This window comes from Pieris napi, chromosome 14 (genome assembly GCF_905475465.1).
Source record: "Pieris napi chromosome 14, ilPieNapi1.2, whole genome shotgun sequence".
NCBI lineage: Eukaryota > Metazoa > Arthropoda > Insecta > Lepidoptera > Pieridae > Pieris > Pieris napi.
In genome coordinates this window covers 7,502,111-7,525,370 of record NC_062247.1, presented here as the reverse complement: position 1 = coordinate 7,525,370, position 23,260 = coordinate 7,502,111, and the positions used below count along the sequence as shown (strand labels likewise).

The following is a 23,260-nucleotide window of genomic DNA, read 5'->3' as shown; positions in this document are numbered from 1 at the left end:
TTTTTAAAATGATCAGCTATTACAGCGTAATAACCAGTTGCGTTTCAACTCACTAATTCAACTAGCCATCAAGAGTGTAGTTATCAATATGAATGATATACGGAACTGCGGCCGTCCGACTTGCGTCCTGCAAAAGAAAATTGCATACGTGACTATGGTTGACCTCTTGTAAACTAGTTTTGTCATCATTTCTATATCATTATGTTTTGTATGGCAGTAGGACATAGTTTTATTACTGTTGCTGGATCAAAATAGAAGAGAAAATTATCTTTCCTTTCCTACCAATTTTATATTAAATTGAATGACAACATTATTAATATTTTATTGTAATAACGTTTGCCATCTCGTAAATAGATTGCGTACTAGGCCTTATATTTTTAAATATCTTAATTTGTACTGTATTTTTTTACTCGGATCCTTGATTGTTTAGTATAAAACTAGTATTTACCAAAATAAGTCTTCTAAACGGTAAAAATTGTTTGCACGAGGCACATACAGCACTATAACAGCTCATGATTGTGTTGTTGTGTTATTGTCTTAAACGTTGCTTATTGCAATTTCTCTACAAAAGGAAGGACGGTATGTCATCTCTTTTTTCTATGATCTAAAATTGCGACGTATAAGTCTAGTTTATAGACCAACATTGTGCAAGACGGGGTAAAATTACATACTTAAACGAGTAATGTATCGTCATAGCACGCAACACCAGACAATGGACGGTTCACTGATTAAACATTATTCAAGTTGCATTCCCACAAAACTGGTAGTTTATAAAACAAAGTTCTTTCACGCCGATGTATTAGCTATCTAATCACAGTATACCTATTGTATTGGCTATTAGAAGCAAAATAATGTACGAGTATTTAAACAATATGTCGTTGAACACTTGATGCGGCGGTTGTGTATCAATACTACAATCGTAGTATTGATAGATTTGGGCGATCAGTTGTTTTTTTATTATCGTAATTTTTTTAGTACACGTACACTAAATACCGGAGACGGTAAATTTTACTTCAAAAACTTTATCTAATACATATATATATAAAATTTTCGTGTCGCGGTGTTTGTGGTTAAACTCCTCCGAAACGGCTCGACCGATTCTCATGAAATTTTGTGTGCATATTGGGTATGTCTGAGAATCGGACAATATCTATTTTTCATCCCCCTAAATGTTAAGGGTAGTCCACCCCAAATTAATTTTTTTTAATTTTTAGATAATTTTTTTTATGATACAGCATTAAAATACATACAACCCCTAATTTTCACCCCTCTACGATCGACCCCTATTTTTTTATTATAAATGATATACATGGCAAAACGACGTTTGCCAGGTCAGCTAGTTTTAATATAAATTTACTAAAACTAATTGGATCTTTTTGAGTAAATATTTAAATTTGTTCCGATACATAAAATAATCATAATGCGTAGTTTAGATTTATGATGTTTCTGGGAAATATCAATTCGGAAATATATCAAGTTTTATCATGTTTATTGAACTCGTTTGATGTGGTTATGAAGGTCGTAGCTGATAATTTAGGAATCTCATATTATATTAGCTTTATACTTCAAAGCTTTTCTAATCATTATCCATTACTATACATTTACTATATCGAAATCTTAGACTTCTTTTTCCTCATGAATACTTATCGGTTATATAAAAATGTTTTCCTTTCTTTCCTTTTTTGCTGTTTTTTTTTTTAAATTTTCACTTTCTTTCATTTCTGTTTTGTTATATTCTTATATTAATGCTTGTGGTTGATTAAGTCAATTTTCAATTACAATCAAGCTTGGTTATATTATATTTCCGTTTGAATGGACTTTTTCCTCATACAAAAAATCGACAAGTCGACACATTTCAAAGTGTTTTGCTTTGTTCCCTATAAAACTAGTTGATCTACAGGCCGCAACAAAATTATAGTATCAAAAAGCCGTAGAGACCAACAGCGCGCATCATTCATCACTCAGCCTTCCTAAATAAAAAATACAATAAAATAAAACCGTACGCTTTCCGACAGTAAATTACCGGCCTTTGTTTTCATTGCAACATGCAACCGCAACCAAGATTCGAGCGAAAGAATCTTCATAATTAGGTGTTGCTTCTATTTCTATAAGAATATCTTACGAAATGCCCATTCTATTTCTGTATGTTAAATGTCAACTGCAATCGTAACTAATAATGTTATAGAAAATGGCCAATTATCGCTTACAACACACTCGACCACGTGTTAAACTTTATTCACATCAGAAAAGCCTGTGAAGTTAATATTTATTCGATAATATCGTCCGAAGGTAATTTAATTATTTAGATTAGGCGTTAGTATATAGCCACACACTAACTTCACCAACAAAATACAATTTCCTTCATTTATCTTATAAAATGTATTGATTAAAAGTTATTATTGATTTAAACTATTAATTACTAGCGGCACGTCCCGGCTTCGCACGGGTAGACATTTATTGATGAAATATATTTTATAGGCATTTTTTTTGAAACCTTGGGTAATTGTATTTTTAGTAGGGATACTATTTTTTCTGGCAATTAAAATAGTCTATATTAATCAGTGGTAATATACCTATCAAATGGTGAAAGAATTCTTAAAATCGGTCCAGTACGTTTTAAGCCAATTCGTTACAAACATACATACAAATATTTCCTCTTTATAATATTAGTATAGATTACACCTTTATCTACTACCTAGTTACTACCTTTGTATTAATTTTGTAATAAAAAGATTTTTTTTAGATGTTTGTGTGTACACCACATACATACGTATTAGAGTTATTCGTAAATATTTATTCACGTTTTATTGATTGATATCGGATGCTGACCACGAATTTAATTCTACAGTAATTTATCACGGCCTGAACTTAGTTGAAGTGGAAGTGATTTATGAACACTAGCATATTGCAGATTATTGATTTTGCGCTGGCACCAGTTAACCAATAAGGTTCTATAGAAAAGCTTTGCACTGAGTAATCTTATACAGCCTTGATAAAGAAATTTTAAATGCGTATACTTTATTTAGTTCTTATTTGTATGTCGGTGATGTTATAATAAAAATATAACTTTCATTGTGTTATCGCAATTCTTGTTGAGCATTTCATTCACCGTTGGTCTTTTTCACCCTTTCCCTACCCTAAAAGAGCGTGTGACAGCGAAACGCCAACCCCATTTGCCGCAGACTGCGCAAATGTACGTTCACATTGCCCCCGTCGCCATTTTTTAATCAAAAGTTTTCGCTCCATATTTTTCTTCATATATGATAAACCGGGTATACGCCGTGGTCGCAACAAAATGTGCTATTATGGAGATGATATGCGCATCGCCATAAAATGACGCTTACTCTACCTACTCCAGACACGACCACATCAAAAGCACAAACGTATCGGCTATGAGGAGCTGTTACGGGGGTTCCAAAACATTGTGGATACGCTGCTTTTCGCCAATAACACGGATAAACGGCTTTTCGCCCTTATAAAAAGCTCGCAAAGGCATTCCGGGATCAATACCCCGTCTTATTTCGACCAACATAGCCGATCGGCTAAACGCATTAATGTTGCCTTGTCATTGATTAAATTAAAATGGGAGTTCTACGTATTCGAATTCGCGTCAGTATCGTTTTGCTTGAGACTCTAGGAACGTTTTTTGTAACTTATATTACCCTCAGTGAACAGTATAATAACACCGCTTAATGTTATCGTAGGACTCGCAACACGCAACCGGGTGATAGCTCCACAGGATTCACGGTTGAATGAACTCTAACAAATTATTCATTACTGCATTTTTTACCGAACATATTGTGTAAATTGAATTTATTTTTATAAATAAATACTAAATGTCTAATCTGAGTAAACAGGTTTTTAAACAGAAAAACGCATATAGCGGAATATAGATAGATATTTTTCAATCGGCAAAGATTGAAAAATATAATTAAAATGATTAAAGGCTTATACATTATTAATTAGTTCTTACTGCGATATTTTTTACATTGATAACAATTGAATGATATTTTATTTACGGTTACGCTTCGCGCATTATATTTGAATGGCCTATTAATCGTATATTTAACATAATAATTATTTAGCCAAGAAGACTGAAGACACTTAACTTTAAAATTCCATGTCCTTTAAGGGGATAAATACCATAATATATTAAATAGTTAAACCAATTATGTAGAAACGAAAATAGATAATAAAAGCGACGTTCAACACCGTTTAACTAAATTAGTTTCGGCCCCAAGCCATTAATTTTCCGCACGGCCTCGTCATCGTTTCATATTGCCTTTAATCGAATCCAAAACCAGTTCAATCTATTAACATTCCACAAATTCCAAGACTAAAAGTGAAAATGTGTGAATCGATGTGACACTGAGCGTTGCGTGCTTATGTCAAGGAGAAATCATTTGACAGTTTTCAAAATTCAAACAGACTACATATATAGGGTAAATTTTTAACACCATCTAGAGATCACTCAATATTCAAAATTCATAAAAGCTACAAAATTCCGTGGGTCTTTATTTTTTTTTTAAAGTTAATTGAAAATAAAAATAAATGAAGCTAGCTTAAAAGCATTGGTCACTAGCCCAGTAAGTACGTTCTTATGAGTGTATTTATTATAAATCTTTTTTTTATGTGACTGAACCTAGACCTGTCAAATGCATTAACCATTATTATGTTAAATCAAACGGCTTAATTTCAATTAATGTGTCGAAAAATGATATCCTTTATGTTTGATTTATATCGATTATTTATCGATGATAAGCGGTTATTAATTATGTACGTCGAATAATGTTACGAACACGTGAAAAATCCCCTTTTATTCACATTGAATTGTACACAGTAGGTATTTTTTATGATTCAAAGGAAAAACCTATGAGCTGTCCCGCATGACAAATTTATTGATTATTAAAAATGTATTAATTCCTTCGAAGGGGAACAAAGATACTTTGGTTTTTTGTTAGTTTTGTAGCAAAGGTTAAGCTTTTCTTACGAAGTTGAATGAAATTAAATGAATGTCACCCCATATATCGATCGATTATTATCAATAATTTTATAAATCAGTTAATATATGATGTAGTGCTAAGAATACATTTTATTCTACTTTTTAGGTCAGTTAATTAAAAAGTCCAAATAAAACTATTTAAGTAGACTAAATTGTTGTCTTTATTATCGTATTGCGTGACTGATGTAGGTGTAGTAATATTCTTTTAATTAATAACGTTAAATATTATAACTTTGCTTGATAATAATTAAAGCGAAAGTGATTCTTAAGCAGGTAGTAGTTACAGAATAGTTATCTTATATATACTAAAAGCTTTATTGAATCTATATAATATAATAATAAAATATATATTGAAGTCGATTAAAGGAAAATACCAATGGATTGTGTGACAGTATTTGTCTTAAATAATAAAAAGATTTGCGTACATAAGCTTCATAGCCGATTAAAAATTTGATCCGCTAGACTGCAATTGAAAGCTTAGGATTTCGAAATCAAAAGCTTTGTTGGATGCAACTTACAGATGATGTAACACTGTGTTGCAATTTGGATCAAATAATGCAATACTTATAAGATATCTATCATTACTTCGTGTTTTGGGCCACTTAAGAATTTTATCATTGATCAGAAGCATTCTACGTGAGTTACTTAAAGTTATTATTTATTTTTGCGTTCAATCCTATTATATTTATAGTAATTGTTACTCTATTTGTGAAACCATTTCGCCGCGTTTAAGGTGTACCAAGGATAAATCTAGTTAGTTTTGCATTTAAAGACTTCCTCCTAATTAGAAATGACGCCATAGAAAAATGTATTCCATCGACGCAAAGGCCTTATTAATTTACAAACAATAGGAACTTAGTAGGAAATAAATGGTGTAATAACCATACTATTCCTTTATTGAATCAAGACTTACACAAGCTCGATTACAAATAATAGATTTATAAACGACCATTTAAATTGTTTCACGTGGAGGTGGTAATGATAGAACCCGTTTGCACGATATCACCACGTGCTCACGAAATCCAAACGATCTAATTCTTCGGCGCATGCTCAATCTCCGTGAAGAGATCTGACACCAAGATCTACTTAATGTGAATTTGCAATTTAGTAATTTATTCCAATTATAAAAAGTTAAAGCATTTAAAAAAAAGCTGTCTTTGTTGCTTAGATATAACTCGACTTTCTTATACAAATAAAATTTAATCTTTTTTGTTAGTCATATCTCACTCCAGTACACACAATACGCAAATACATTACCGGGACGTAGCTGTACAGTGAGATCACCAGGCCTTTTTCTACGCGTGTTTCTTCACTTTATTCTCAAAGCAGTGTCATGTACCTTTTAAGAAAAAACTTTATTATTCATAATTAAAATGGATATTTAGTTTAAAAAATACACTAGCACCAACACTAGAATCCCCTGGGCAGCTAGTCCCTTCGTTTTGACTTCTTAAAGGTATTTTATAATTTCTATATAATATTTTATAATTAAACTATTGTGCAGTAAGAATATTTTCCGTTTCAGCATAGTAAAGGTTGAGAAGATGTTGTTAAGGATTGTTAGTGACTATAAAGTTTTGAATCGTTGGTGATTTTTTTTTACGAAAGTAGTTAAAGTCTGAAGGAGAAAAAGCGTTTTTTGGGTAGCTTGATGTAGGTTTGCGTTGTGTATGATGTGGTGTGGTCGGTGTTTGTTTCCAAAAAACGTAAAATTAAACACTGTATAATAAATACCATCAAGTTGTTACCGGAACTGTGTAATTAACATTATTGGTTTAAGTAACTGTAATATTGTGCTTAAAAACAGCCTACATTTTACACTTGTGTCATCGAGTTATTTGTTGTTTGATTCTAACATAATTTTTTTTTTAAGCTTTTTCAATATTGTTATAGTTATGTGGGTGGGTTCAAAGCTCTGCGGAAATTCTATTTAATAAACACAATTTTCACTTTTAACTGTGTCGCGTAATGAGTCATAATCCAATAAGAACTGTTTAGAAATTTTTTAATTGAATCGTTGCATGCAAAGGTGGATACAACGAATGCAGCTGAGAGTATCACGCTAGACCATAACGGCACCATATTGTCACTTATAATATTTTTTATTTTTGAACTATATAATTTTGTGATGTCGTGAAATTGATGATATCCTATCATTTTTTACAACACTTAAGATATGCTGATTAACAGATAGTATTTTGGGATTACGCAGTTTGAGAATTGACTTGGATTTTGAAACTTTTTTAGTTCATACACGTCTAGATAGAGATAGCGAAACTAAGGAGTGGTTCGCGTGAGCTCTGACATTGAGTAATGAGACGGCGTGAGATGCCTCGAAATTGAAGTATGTTTTATTTTAATGAACCCACAGTAATGTAGGCCGACCGTTGGCTCTTACAAATGACGAAAGCTGAGGTCTTGATTGATTTTAGAATGCGGAAACCAATTACACTGGAAATCTATCTTCTAATCAACTTAGATATTGGTGCGGATATGCGTACATCGCAGAAAATTATTCTGTACTGTTATTTAGATTACCGGAGAAAGGATGCTTGTAAACGCAGCCTTTTCATGCATACCAACGTACCCATTAACTTGTTTTACTGCTAATTCTAAGCCCTGTGATAAAAGTTTTAATTAATAATAATAAAATAATATTCTAGAGCTGAGCAATTTCCGAATGGCGATTATGTTTTATAACCTATAAAACATACAGCTTAATCACTATCTATAAAATTATACGTACGTAGTTAAATGGCTGAACATGATTAATTTATTACAACGGTATTCTTATAATCAGTATGACGATTATTGCACGAATTACTGTGAACGGTCTTATAATGATAAGCGCGTAGCGGAGTTTTTTGCAGCGGCAATGAATTTTAAACAGTGCCATCAGAATGCAAAGGCAGAGGATGGCCTTGCGGTAAGTCCAGATGTAGCCATCTCCCATTACGGAATCTCCATCTTAACACGCCTGTACAGTTATCCGCATAGCGACTAGCTGTATGTGGGTTAAACATTTGTAGGGGAAAATTTAATTTATCGTTTGTGAGAAAATTCTTAATTGCGTGCGCGCCGCTACGGCTTGATTTCGTGTGCTCTGTTATTAATGCTTAATGTACGCTGTAATTGGTCTTCTAAGTTCTTTATTTATTTATTTATTTATTTATTAACACTTCGTTGCATATACATTAATATAGTACAATTGACATAATTAAATAAAAAGGAGAGAAACTGGCGGCCTTATCGCTTTCGAGCGATCTCTTCCAGGCAACCACTGTGAGAAAGAAAAAAGTATTAAATTACATAAGAAAGGTAAGAAGTGCAAAAATACATGTATTACATTTAGTTGTTTAGAAAAAGAAACTTAGCAGGAACCAAAAACAAACTAAACTAATAAAGTGTACATGAAAAAAACCATAATAATAATAATAATAAAAAGTGTTTAAAATCTAAATTAAGATCAGTCTCACGATAGTTGGTAGGTACCATTATTAAAGTTAGGGATACGATGTGGACAGGTAATGTTTAGTATTTGTATGGAGCGTAAACTTAAATGTTCATGACTAATCTCAATTCTGACTCGCGGTTGGAAATTGTATACAGCTTTGAACCAGACTTACCCTAAATGCAATACAATGGCGTGACCTATGCAGACTGTACAATAGAATTTGTCCGTTCCTGATGAATTTGCAGCCAAGTGCATGAGGCAGCCATTAATATTAATAACACGCACACAACAAATGCGCAGTTCTCGCAAACATTGAAAGCCTGTCGAAGGGGACGGCCCCCATCCGTCATCTTGTCAGACTAATTCGTTTTTGTTTATTGATCGAAGTCTAGCTGAACGCGAAATTTATATAAATCTTAGCGTCTAAAATATTATTTACAAACGCGGTAACAGATGTGTATGTGTGAGTAGCTTGTAAGCCGTGAAAGATATGACATCTAATACGTTGAAATTGTGATTTTTGTTTTCAATTATTTAGAAAAAAAGGTTCAATTTTTCGTATATTTTTCAGTGATTAGTATAACGCTTACATAGAAAGTAAGTGTAAATAAGATCACTGTAAGCAATTTTAGTATTTCCATAGTTGTTTATTAAATTGGTTATTTTTGTTAGTCCTAGTGTGAAATATAATTTTAAAGGCTGTACTCGCTTAATGTATATATGTATATCAAAAAATTAAATATTTTTTTGAGTATTCGAATAACAAACTATTATTGGGTAATTTACAGTAGAGTAACATATATTATAATTTATCGACTTATGTAACTGCCAAGAAGGTGCATGTTTGTTTAGGTGAAATTTTCCGTTTACATTGAGTGGTGAAATTCGAGACATCGGAATCTCCCAGTTAAATATTTGATAACATTATCTAACTCGGAAAAATACAAAATAATAATTCCTCTAAATTTCTCCTTATCTCAGAAAGAGATATAGTGCTACGCTGATATTTTTAGCTACCAAATCAATTTTTTTTTATCGTGAGTTACTTTTTATTTAAAATTGAGCAGTTTTATAATACATTAATTTAGATCGCACTTCATTTTTAATGTATATCCGCAATGTTGAAAAATTCAGAGTAAATTTTCGATTAAGATTTTCTGAAAGTTTACTTACTATTGTAAATCTTAAGTATTACTATACTATATCTTCTTTTTGTCAAAATTAATGAAATCTTTCCAAAGCTGGCGTGGTTGGTTAGCTTGTGCTGCTAGCCTGTCGTACTGCAGAGCAGAATACTGTGTCCTATTGTTACTCTCAATCATTCATCAGCTATAAACTTTTTACTCGGTATTCAAAATTAAATTGCCTTTTTTATCTATTTGCGTGATTATCATGTCTATCAAATGTACTCACTCGGCCTTGGTGACTCAACGGTTCTTACCAACTGGCCATACCAGTAAATATGGACATTAGTGCGTATGTATGACGTCATTTTGATAAGAAACTGTGGCAAAATATTTATCTGTAGTAATTTCGATAAAAATGATCACTACACTGATTTTATTAACCGACTTCAAAGAAGATTACTTCAAAAATCTGTGCAATATTACTTTGGGTCCTTCAAGAAAAGAGCGTACCAATTCTTGAAAGCCCAGCAACGCACTTGCGAGTCCTCTGGCATTGAGAATGTCCATGGGTCACTTTATATCAAATTCTCCTGCCCGTTTTCCTGTTCTATGAAAAAACCTGTATTCACTCACTCAGCTGGCCCTTCGACCCAAAATGTGTCTTAGCCTCCGTAATGAGAAATTTCCAACGTTCCCTGTTCACATTCCGCAAGTTATTGCAAACTGAATTGGGATTTGGTTTTCTTTAGGTTTTTCGAGCTTGTGTGCTAATTTTTAAAGTGTATATTTGTTTACGATTTCTCGGACACTAAAAGTCATAACGAGATGAGCATTTTGTTTAAAATCAGTTATATACGAACTTCCTTTGTGAGACTTCTGCCGTATAAAAAATCTGATGACCTTAAAACGCCTGAACGGTCCTTCATAAATGTTAGCTAAGAATCTCTCAGTTTTCTAACAAAAAATACCGCATCATTCGTTTAGTTGAAATACATGGACACGACAAACTTATAACATACTTCATTTGGCGTCAGGGGTTATAAATACAAAGTTTCAACAATTATAGCTAATACAATATATAATACCTATATAAAACTGGTTTTCTTTGAAAAAAATGGCTGCCATATTGCGTTTCAGTGAAAATAATCCTCGAGGTGTTGCCAATGCGAAAGTAACAAACGAGGTGCGTTATTGATCTAACAGCTTAGCAGACTACGAACTAGCATTTAGGGGTTTAACGTACCAACGTTTGTCTATTAACCAACAACCAAGGTCTTTGTCTAGCACTTCGCAGTAGAATATTTCGTTATTCTAATACTCCTGGAACGATATATTTAAAATAATATGGTATTTATTCTAGAACACTTTTATTTTATGTACATTCAGTTAAAAAAAGTGCAACGTGTCTAATATTTCCGCTATCGGATTCTTCACAACAAAGAAGGTTGTACCAGACGCGTATAAAGATTCTCGAGAAATCTTGTCCATCGTTTGACAAGCTAATATTCCGTCTAAATTATATTTTTTTATTAAACAGTTTACATACTTTTAATACTGAGGAAAACCATTCACGAACAAAACAAGTATAGGTAATAAGATTGTTGAACCATAGACTAAATGTAGGGATGTCTGCAGACAGGGCATATGGACTCTTGTATATAAAATACGTTTTTGACATACGAAAGTTAGTGCAAAGTCTCGACACCTTTCCTGTTACCCAGTAGCGCTGTATTTTTAAGAATAATAAATGTGACGTCTTTTTTTTTTTAAAGACAATTCACACCAATTGACCTAGTCCCATGCTAAGCTGGTGAAGCTTGTGTTATTGGTACTAGGCAACGGATATACATACATATAATAGATAGATAGACATATAAATACATATTTAAACACCCAAGACCTAAGCACAACACCAAAAGCTCATCACATCGATGTTCGTCTCAGCCGGGGATCGAACCCGGGACCCATGGATTCGCAGTCAGGGGTGCTAACCTCTAGACCAATGAGTCGTCTTGGTTTGATCAACATTCTTACTTAGGTAACCATATAATACTTCCTCAATCCTTAACATCGTAAACATGTTTACGATAAATGTTATCGTTAACATGATTCTGAAATTAAAATAATCAAAGGTAAATTGTGAATCACCGATTTGTCGAGTCTGTGTCAATATCCAACGTATCAGTGTTTGTTACATGTCGATTGTTCTAGAAAATAAACTTTCTATAGAAGAAGCGTTTTGTAGTATTTTTGGGAATTCAGCATCAATAAATTTGCCGTAACATAATACCTAATGCGGGCTTGCAAAATCAATACTATAACACTTTAACTTTGGCAACATTCCTAACTTTCACAACGTAGAGGTAACTTTGATGCTATTAATTCATTGTTTCTTTGCCAATATTTTCGGCAACATAAATCCTTCGTTGGTTAGTTTAAGTCCAAAAATTGTTCTCAAAAGTGTTATTTTACATCAAATTAAGAATATCAATAACCCCAGACAAGCGTACAGAGTAATTTATGTTACCTAAGCCATTGAGGAAATATTTCATTGATAATCAATGTAATTGGAAGCTTAAAAAAAGTCCTTTCACTGCGTTATGCTTTACAGACAAATTTAATACAAATTTATCTGTATTTTATCGTCAATTCTGTTGGTAAAAATAATTAATAATTCTGTGGAGCGAATTATATAATACTTTCGTATATCAAAATCCAATATGTTTTTGACGTAAGGAAGTCAGACTAAGCGATAAGTCTCGTTTCAGAATCATACCCTTGACTTGACTTTGATTTACCTAGCCCTTAGGGTGGATTTCAAACTCAAACTCAAAATATCTTTATTCAAGTGGGTAACCAAGTACACTTTTGAATCGTCAAGTTAAATTAATCGTAAATTTACATTTACTACCAGTTCGCAAGTCAAGGGCGTAGAGCGGGTAAGAAGAACGTTTCCTTTTTAGTGAGGCCTAACAAGACACACCATCACGTGAATGTAACGGGAAATCTTATTTTCGATGAAGTTCTTTCAATATCCGTAGCACTCACGCTTTAACCTTAAAATTACGTAGGAAAACTCATTTGAAATCGCTATTAAAGTAACGGGGTACTGGCAGTATTAGCAAACAAAACTTTGATACTTGAATCGTTACTTTGTTAGCTGATGTTCGATAGACGGCGAGCAGGCGTAAATGACCCTCGTCACGCGAACACTCCCATCGACTTGACATCATTATATTGATTAAAAATTAAAATGTCTTTTCTAGTCACGACACGGCTCATTTAATTAGTTTGTTTGTTATGTTTGAAACAAAAAAATCCAATGGCGCTATAAACTAATAAGGTGTGCCTCAGATTTCTGTATGTGTTTCGTAAACTTTTGATTTTTTCTAAGCAAATAGGTGATCAGCCGTCTGTGCTCAAGATACGCCGTCGATTTTTAGGTCGAAAGCAGTGTTTTCCAACCTATTTTGTGCCCCACCTTATCATTTCTAAAATTCTTCTTACATAATTTTTAATATTTAAAATTGAATTCAGAAACTTAAATGATAGGTTATAGGAAGAAATCACTAGGAAAACGTTAACGAAACACAGTAAGTAAATTTTTAAAACATGTATAAAAATACTGAAATTCAAATCCGTAATAGTTTTAATAAAGATTTTTTCTATATAAATTTATTACTTTAAATTAGTGAGATCCTTGCGCTTGAGCAAGCTGCACAGAGATATTAGGATCCAGTTTGGTTAGCTTCAGCCTCAAGTTTTTCGGTTGCCCCCCTTAACAAACAAATTGGCCCCCTGTGCACCACAGGCCCCTTTAAGAAACACTAGCCTAAGGCATGCCGGTTTCCTCATGATGTTTTCGTTAACCATACGAACGGCATAGGCAGAAAGACTTTTGATCCAACAGCACGATAAGCTAGTGGCTATACTACCTGTTAGTAGCAATATGTTGATTCATAAGAATATTTGTAAAAGTGATTTAATTAAAAAAAATATATTTATTTGTACGAAATTTCCTGTTTTAAGGACTTATAAGATAGATTCTCAATTCGTTTGATTTTTATATCTAATATGTGTTTTATTGTTAACATAGTACTTAAGTTTCTCGCTTCTAATAATTTAATTTTCTAATCGTTTTGGATAACGAAGTATTAAGATGAACATGGTTTACGTAGTTGCAATCAACTACAACTTTGAGGTTTTTGTTTTATTTTGCTATGGTCCTACATTCCTCTAACGTTCTGGGGGATTAGTATTTAACACAAATACGCAAGATAAAACGGTTGAAAAGATTGTGATACGGACGTAATATCAAGTCTCTTATGAACTAAAGATGCTGTTTACCAATCAGAATCGGACACTACGTATAATCATTGCGTCTTTCGTTTAAGATTCTCACTCTCTTGGTTTTCAGAAATAAAAACTGTGAGAAACTATACCATATTTAGTTTGCTATGATAAGTATTTATGACTTTTTTAACCGTGTTTTTTTTCACAGATGGATGGCACCAGTGAGTCTGGCTATTCACGCGCCGGGCGCCGACCTGACTCCCGCCGTGAACAGCATCAGATACTTACGGGATTGTCTGAGCGACGAGATAGTGAAGCAGTTTGTGACCTTCCACATCTTCTTCTCTCATAAGCATATTCCTAGTAAGGTTGGTATTTTGGCATATATTAAAAAACTAAATCTGCCGTGGCTTAGTGGTTTTGCACATATGAAAGGTAAGGGATTCAATTCCCGGTGAAACAATTCTTTGGGTTAGAACAAAAAAAATTCGGGGGCGTGGAGGTTACATAAAGGTAATGTTATATGAATAACGGTGTAACTCGAATTAAATGCCAGATTAGTTAAAGTTTGATGCAGGGAAGCTTCTTAGTTTATATAGCAACAAATCCATCATAGATTAAAAACATTGTCTAGTGAATTTAGAAGTTAGTCTATGGTGAATTTGGTTAAACGACTGTACTAATAGAATATTGTCATTTAGGCACCTCTCTTTGAATACTTCGGGAATATAACAGAACACTACTTATCCAGAGCTTGACATATTCTATATTAAAAAAAAAGCAATGTTGTGTCTATCTGATACCTAATCCGCTGATTTTTTTCCGCTAACAATAAGCAAAGAATTTCTCGTAAAATCTAAAACTAGAAGTTTTTTTTTTGTAACATTTATGTTTACCATAATTATCATATATTTTAGAAAAGATAGCTTGTAATGTATTCTGTAGATATAGCATTATATATGATGTGATGACTTAAATATAAATATTCCATTAATTATAGACGCTTACATCTAATATGTGATAAACAAAGTAGACAATTTCTATTTCAGATTCCAGACCCAGACGTGCTACTCCAAACACCATACAACTGCTCTGGCAAGCCGCCATACGAAAATGTGAACTCGACTTATATGAAAGAGAAAAATCTGCTGTACCCAGTTAATGTCGCGCGAAATGTTGCAAGAGATGCCGCAATTACACATTACATTCTTCCTTCTGATATAGAGTTGTACCCTAGTCCGAATTTAATACCGCGTTTCTTGAATATGATTGCGAGGAACGCTAAGCCATTAAGCACATCTACCAAGCCAAGAGTCTTCCCAATAAGTATATTCGAAGTTGATGCCAAATATCAGGTACATTTTATCAAACATTTTTTGATAATGCTTATATAAAACACTATAGATCTCTTAATAGCTGTTTTGTCCTTGTCACTCTAATGTTTATTCAAATATGTAAACGTGACAAAACATTATTTTATTTAGATCTTTGATTGGCCCATACTTGACACAACTATCGAAATATTTTCGGTATGTATTCGTAGTAGGTAGCGTATATATACGTATGGTATAATAAATGCATCACCAACACAGCGTTTACCATTTTTTTTTATGAAACAGAGGCCAAATGGGCAGTATGCTCACCTGATGTTAACCGCCGCCCATGGACTCACATTGCTCGCAAATGCGTTGCCGGCTTTTTAAGAACTGGTACCACACCTTGGGTCTCATCTATCTTACCGAATACTGGAATAATGAAAATAAGTAATTTATATTCGTTCTTACGTTTGTTTCTTTGTGCAGTTGTTGTCTATGACATTTAAATAAAACTTCTTAAAGGATTTATCTCCTTATCTCGAATTTATTTACATAGCTACTATCTGTTAATAAATTCGTGTTTAAACCAATTTCTCGTGTAATCCAAAGTTTATTATATACAATAGAATGACATATAATTCGTAGGTAGGTAATTGAAACAATTAATACTTTATTTATTTGTTAAATAATAATTATGAACGTCTTTTTTCAGGTGCCATCTTCAAAAACAGAGCTTCGTGCCATGTTGGCGAACAAAACAGCAATACCATTTCATAAATTCGTTTGCCCCAACTGCCACAATATCCCACAGGGGCAGCAATGGATGAATGCAGCTGAGACCAATCGTATGTATTAAAAATAGTATGAGTACAATGTTTTCTTTATATTAAAGAATGGCGACGAAAATCATTATATTATTGCTCTTAGCTCTATAACAACTTAACAAATATTATTAAAATAATGTTACAATTAATAAACAAATTCCATGAAGTTAAAATATAATCAATAAAAAGAAACATAACAAATCAATGACTTTAAATAATTTATAAAATGTCATAAATATTCCCGCCAATCATGTAAATTGTCAAAGTTTTTGCAAATATCTATGACTATCTGACAGATTACTCTGTACTTTTATTTATCTATTGCTTACCATTTTGTTTATGTAATAAATACTTCCGTGTGTCCAGTAAAATATAAGCATTACTCAATCGGTTTTCGAAACACGAAAAAGGCGAACCATCAATTAGTAGGTAATTACGAGAACTCTCGAATGCACTTTGAAACCGTTAGAAAAATTTAAATAGCATTCAAATGAGCGGTCGTGTAATTGTAAAGCAATTAATCTCAAGAGTGTTAGTATCGTGAGCTATCTAAGCCGTAAATAGCATACGAACATGCTATTTATGGCAAATAGCGACGTATGGGGCATGCTAATTGTGTTATGGGTCAATGAACTGGCTACCCGACTTACGGCTTCATAATTTGCAAAATTGCAACTCTTGCGCAATGACGCGACAATCGATATGCTTGCGTGCTACTACAGAACGCTGAGAAAACATTTGTTCGGGTGTAGACATCAAAATAATATGTTTTTAAAGAGTAGCGACTAGCTGGCGAACTTTTATTTGTTTACATGCGTAAGAGCGATAAAGGACAATACTTACGTAAGTAGTACGTAGGCTGATTCGTAAAATCGCAACTCTTGCGCAATGACGTGACAATCGAATTGTATAGGATACTTTTATGCTTATGCCAATAAGGTGCTATAACATATGTGTTGTTTGTATCATATACGTATATATACGTAGACAAAGATAATAAGGATTTAAACACGTTTTATTAAATATGTCGTTGGAGTGGCTCGCGCAAGAACAGTCTTTAAAAATTCTCAATGAATCTCAAAGCTCAGTCTTTTCAGTTAATATCGATTTTAATCTAGAAATTAATAAATTTAAACTTGTTACAGAGATGGACGTATTTCACGTTGGTAAGCGACGTGGTAAATTCGTGCATTGGGAGCCGATCTTCATCGGAACTCACCAGGATCCCTATTATGACGAGCGGCTAAGCTGGGATGGAAAGAAGGATAAAATGACGCAGGTACATAAAGACTGCGTAAAATATTTCGTAAAGTTTATATTCAAAAATTACACAGTAGTGAGATACAAACCAATCATTTAGCTATGGGCTTATGGTAGGTTTATAGTAAAATCCAATTAATTCTCAGTTATTTCCTTTAGATTTTTTTCTGAAATATTTTCGTGTGTCACCATTTTCAAAGAGGTTTCAGATAGCAAATTATTATATATAATAGTATCAATCGCTTATACTGGGAATAAATAAGGCGCAACTGCGTTTCTATTTATTATGTCAAGTGACATAAATTAAACATCGTCGATCAGATGGCAAAGACAACATTACAAAAGAGTTTATATAAAATACAATATAGACAAGAGTTTGTATAGGAAAATATATTATGTTTTCCTTACATATATTCAGCTGAAAAACCATTGTTTAGGCCAATATTATTCTGTCGAAATCAATAAGCCTTTAAGTCAAATATGTTTAGCAGTTAAAACTTCAAGGGAGCTTCCATTTCAGTTAAAATTGTGTGCTTATAATAAACTTAATTTTCAGGGCTACATCCTTTGCGTGAAGGATTACGACTTTATGATATTAAACAACGCATTCCTTATCCACAAGCCTGGTATAAAGCATTATGTGAAAAACGCAAAACGGGACTCCATAGCCGGCCGACAGTCCGCAGTTGTTAAAAGTATTATAATGCCCGAATTGAAGAAGCTGTTTGGTACGAGAAATGGCTGCGCGCTGTGACGAAGATACAAAGAAAAATAGTATGTATTGTATTTCCACCAAAGCGAATCGCATCCATTTACGAAACATTTAATACTCAACTGTACACAACTTAGTCACAGTCGAAGAGATACTCGAAGCCATGTTTCAGGGTTGACTCCAATGTAATTGCTTGTTTTGACAGTCGTAGTCCTTTGTTTAATATATTTTTAGATTTCAATACCATTCTAAGTCAATCAAATTGTATTTAATTCATTCATTGTGACATCAATATTACACATGTATGTGCGTCGATGTTTTCTTTAGAAAATGGATAGTTTAAACAGTGACGCAAATGCTGTCATAACAACGTTTCAGAATTTTGTGACCAAGTTGTACTGCCTAAGCACGTTTTGGTGGATTAAAGGAATGCAAATACAGGGTGCGATTTTCCGCCTGCCTTTTATACATTTTTATACATGTGACGAGTAAACGAAACATATCATTCGATAATTTTAACTTAGACAATATCCAGGTGAATCCGTGTCTTAAAGTGAATATATTTTTGAAATTAACATCTTAATACTCAAGTTAGTACTCAAAAATTGTTTAATTGAGATTAGTGCCGTCATTCATTATGTTTGAGTAAAGTTTGTCTTGACATACAATATCAAACGTGCTGCATTTGTGCATTATTATTTCTTTAAATTCTTAAAAACGTTTCTGTATTGTGTCAAAACGCATATAAGTGTTTTTTTTTTAAATTTAACTTAGCTTTACCATTTAAATCAGTGTTATTTAAATTAACTTGACACTTTACTCGGACATATTGAACACGGCCATTCATAAAACAAGTCCATCGAGTTTCCTATTAAAATATTCAAGGCCTATAAGTCATTTATTTAGTTTAGAATGTAAATATTAATAAACTTTGAAGTAAAGGGACACTTGACTGTATTATTTAAGTATTTCTTTACTGCATTATTTTTATATTAATAAAATTGCGGGGCTAAATTTCATTGGAAACAAAAAACAATCACCTGTTTCGAACTTCCAGAAAATTGCTACTTATTCACAGGGTCATTAAAAAAATGGTACCAGTTAAAACTGGTACTGGCTGACAAAGCACTTGCCTTCTGGCAGTGTGGATGTTCAGGTTTGCATCGGTTCTATAAAAAAATCAAAGTCTAATGAAGGTGTTAGGGGATAATTTAAATAAATGATATAATAATCATTTATTTCTAGTAATAAAACTCACTCTTTTGTTAGCAACAAAAACATACATTTATTATGGTAAAGGCTCGAAGTAAGGAAGTAGAACGATGGCCCCGTAATTATTTAAAGTTTTATTGCTAGTTAAAATTAAGTTCATGCAATTCCAATGAATTCGTAAATCAAATTATTTTGTATATATTTTTGTATTTGGTGCACAAACTAAATTCCTAATTGCATTTTATATTAGGAATTTTAAGTAGAACTTATAAGTCACTATTTTGCTTAAGTGCCAGTCCGTTTTCCATGCTATTTTATGTATAAATAAGTGTAAGTTAGGTGCAAAACATGGCCTCAATAAGAAGTGCTTAAACTCACCACGTTCGATATAGTTTAGTTTAGTTTTAATTAGTCAATACTCTTGTATAGGCGAGTTATCGCACAAGTATTCCAATATTATTCTTATGTATTTAACGTATTTCAAGTTAGTAGTATCTGTAGACCATATGACATTACTTAACCGCTAATTCTCTACAATCCTAAGTCGTCTCTGAGCCTTTTAATTTATAACTTTGTTTATAAGTAAAATGATTATTAGTTATATTAAATTCCTAGAGAGTTTATCAACATACAATTGTCACCTTGAAATACGTTCCGCGATACAATCCTTATATTATTATAATGTTAAGGTTATATAGCTTTTGGGTTTTGGTTATGGTAATGCATGTGGTGAGTTTTCACTGGGAGAAGTGCCTCTATGTTAGAAATTAGTCTTGCAATGTGATCATGAAATGATAACCTCTTTCGGCTAAGCATTATTACTGTAATAGAATCTCCTATGTAATATGCTTTGTGTATGAATAAAATTGTATATGATTTTTATAATTGACATATAAAAATTTACAGGAATCATGTATTCGATTAAATGGACATAAGTAATGTTGTGTTTTGATTTTTTACCTTTCTTTTTAATTTATTTATTTTACAGAATAATAGAATCGTGATATGTTACATTAGAAAATCACTTTGTATGAATGTAACCATAGCAGTCTTGTATAGGAGCGCGACAAATGCATATAAAAGTAGTTTTTCAATTTACTTTTTATGTTGGTTAACGTTAGGCTATCTAATAACTGACTGGGTAGTCTATTTATTTGCCGCGGTAGCAAATACCTCAATGGTTCTTCGCCATATACGTTGTTTGCTCTCGATGGACAGAGCTGAACTTGCGTTACCGCTCGGGTCTGTACGTCATGCTCAACTTGTTTTTTTATTTAATCTCGAAAAAAGCCTATAAGACCGTCTAGACTCTTAGACTATCCTAGTGATATGATAAGATTTACACTTTATTAGGGTTAAAACGGTTTATTCACATTAAAAACATACATATATCACTTACATGAGAATAAAAGATACATAATATTAAAAACATAAAAAGTACAATATATCACGCCACAGTCGTGCTGCACAGCTGTTATTACATTGAGTCCATCTACCGAAAAACTTCGGGTCCACTGTCCACTGGTCCACTACTATTTCCCGTATTTCAGGAGGCTAGCTGAAGTAAAGACTTGCTCCAAAATAGGTATAGTAGCTATGTACGTATAATAGTTGTTCTGAACTACAATTTACGCACATAAGAACGATTTTGCGTGTGACAGTAATTCGTTTGAACTGTGGTCTGTGAGATCCAATTTCAAATGCTCCGTAATAATACCAAATAACATAAGCCTTTTAAAGGACATATATTTAAAAGAAATATAATCAAATAGGATCAATATGACAAGATAGAAATATATATGGAGTGGGGGAGTACATGACTACAAAACAATTTCGTTCTTTGTCCTAAAGTTTATTTTAGGATTTTTCGGTTAATTATGCACAGAAACGAAAAGGGAACACCTTTCTTGGTATAAAGATTGCTTTCGTGATAGTTATAGTAATAGAACTAATGTTTAATATTGTTTAATACATTCAAAAATACCGCGAGATCAGTGGGGTTTTTACGTTCACATAGTGTCGCTAGATGGCAATCGAGTGATAAAAACGATCAGGTGTAAATAAATATTAATTTGAATGGTTTCATATTTTTTCGCCTAATTACGCCCTAAAATATCTCAATTGTATACTTTAGAATCAAAGTCAAATTTTGTGTACGATCATCGATTTCCGAGCACGTTTGCTAAATCTGTGTGTATATGTCTAGCCACAAAGACATCAAGATTATCTTTTTTTATGTTCATATCAGATATATTTCATTTTAAGGAACAGTTTGAGTTTTATCACAATGGGAGATATATTTTTGAGATATCAGATATGAGTCTACGCCGTATGCAATGTTATACAGATACATAGGTAATAAATATATAATTACGACAGGTATTGAAGTATAATTTTTATAAATGATTTATTTTAGATGTTTACTGGGAAGCCTTAAAATATTAAATGTCAGGAATGGCAAATTAGTGGGGCATTCCAAGATGTTGTTAGAATACTGATGAGCAGCTTACCGTGAGATGAGGAAGTTAATCTAAAGTTACGTGCAAAGCATTTATATTAGTTAACTTAACGCTTAAACAAATTCCGCAATATTGTGTGTATTTTGCTTGTACTATTTAAGAGTTAACATTGCAAATTGAACGAGCTGGTATTTATTTCAATAATTAATAAAAAAGCAATAATAGGTATAGCTACTCAAGATTCAAATAAAATAATATAAGTATTGAAAATTTATAGGAAAGAAATAAAGGACTCATTGGGTATCAAAAACAATAAACAAAAAATTTTTTTTTTTTTTTTTTTTATATACATGTGTCTTTACTAAGACATCATGGCACATTACAATCTAGCCTAACTAAAGACTAATAAGTAATTTAAGTCTAACCTAATTTACTAATAAGGATTTTTTCATAAGAAAGTGTCCAATAACACTACTTACAGTCTCTATTAAAGGGAAGACACTCTGTTCTTGTGTTCTATTTTTTTTTCTTTCACTCACTGTGTATTTAGTACTGACGTGCACTAACACTAATTCACTAGTTCAAATGGTTTTGTCCTTTTAAGTCTTCTCACTAGGCCAGTGGTGTCAAGGAGTTGAATAGCCTCGACATTCACGTGATGGTGGAGCCTTTGTTCGTGGGCTCCAGCAGTCTTTTTTATTATTGTGGCGACGTCCTCTATATTAAGGTCCCGATGGAGGTCGTTATTGCGAATATACCAGGGAGCATTGACTATTCCCCTGAGCACTTTGTTTTGGAATCTTTGGATTACTTGGATGTTACTATTACTGGTGCAGCCCCACAGCTGGCAACCATAAGTCCATACAGGTGTCAGGACTTGTTTGTAAATCAATAATTTATTTTGAACTGATAACGCGGAATGCCTTCCGAGCAACCAGTACAATTTAGTGTAACGGAGATCCAGCTCTTCACGCTTCTTTTTAACATGGACCTTCCATCGGAGTTTGGTATCCAGCGTCATACCTAGGTACTTAACTGAATTTTGGAACGGCACTTTGACGTTATCAATATATACTGGCTGGTAATTTGATGTTTTGTTGGTAAAGTTTATGTGAACTGATTTAGACTGATTTAATCGTATCCGCCATTTTTTGGTCCACAAGCCAACAGTATTTATGGCTTTTTGTAGTTTTACTACCGCTTCCTTTTCAGTATCTGCCGTAGACATGATAGCAGTATCATCGGCAAAGGTAGCGATTACGTTATCTTCTAGTTCAGGAATATCGCATGTGTATAAGAGGTACAGGACCGGACCTAATACACTCCCTTGCGGCACCCCAGCTTTTATTTCTTTCAGTTCTGAATAATCATCTTCTTGTCGTACTCTAAACATTCTTTGTGTTAAGTATGACTCTAGTATATTTGAAAATTGACGAGGCAGTAGTTTCTTTAATTTATAAACAAGTCCTCGGTGCCACACTTTGTCAAATGCTTGAGCTACATCCAGAAAGACCGTGGAGCAGACCTTTTGTTCTTCTAGTGCTTTTTCTATATTATTTGTAATTCTATGAACCTGCTCAATGGTAGAATGTTTTTCTCTG

The 23,260-nt window shown here is 32.9% G+C and overlaps 1 protein-coding gene across 1 annotated transcript in view; it reads left to right on the top strand.

Annotated features, from left to right (window-relative positions):
• The window catches only part of LOC125055818 (beta-1,4-glucuronyltransferase 1), a 41,004-nt gene extending 20,865 nt beyond the window's left edge, over positions 1-20,139 (top strand). Inside the window, exons 3-7 of the mRNA XM_047658437.1 lie at positions 14,085-14,244; positions 14,926-15,231; positions 15,905-16,037; positions 17,162-17,295; positions 17,833-20,139. Coding sequence (XP_047514393.1) covers positions 14,085-14,244; positions 14,926-15,231; positions 15,905-16,037; positions 17,162-17,295; positions 17,833-18,030 — 931 coding nt within the window. The 3' untranslated portion in view covers positions 18,031-20,139. The remainder of the gene's footprint in view (positions 1-14,084; positions 14,245-14,925; positions 15,232-15,904; positions 16,038-17,161; positions 17,296-17,832) is intronic.
• Positions 20,140-23,260: the final 3,121 nt, after the last annotated feature.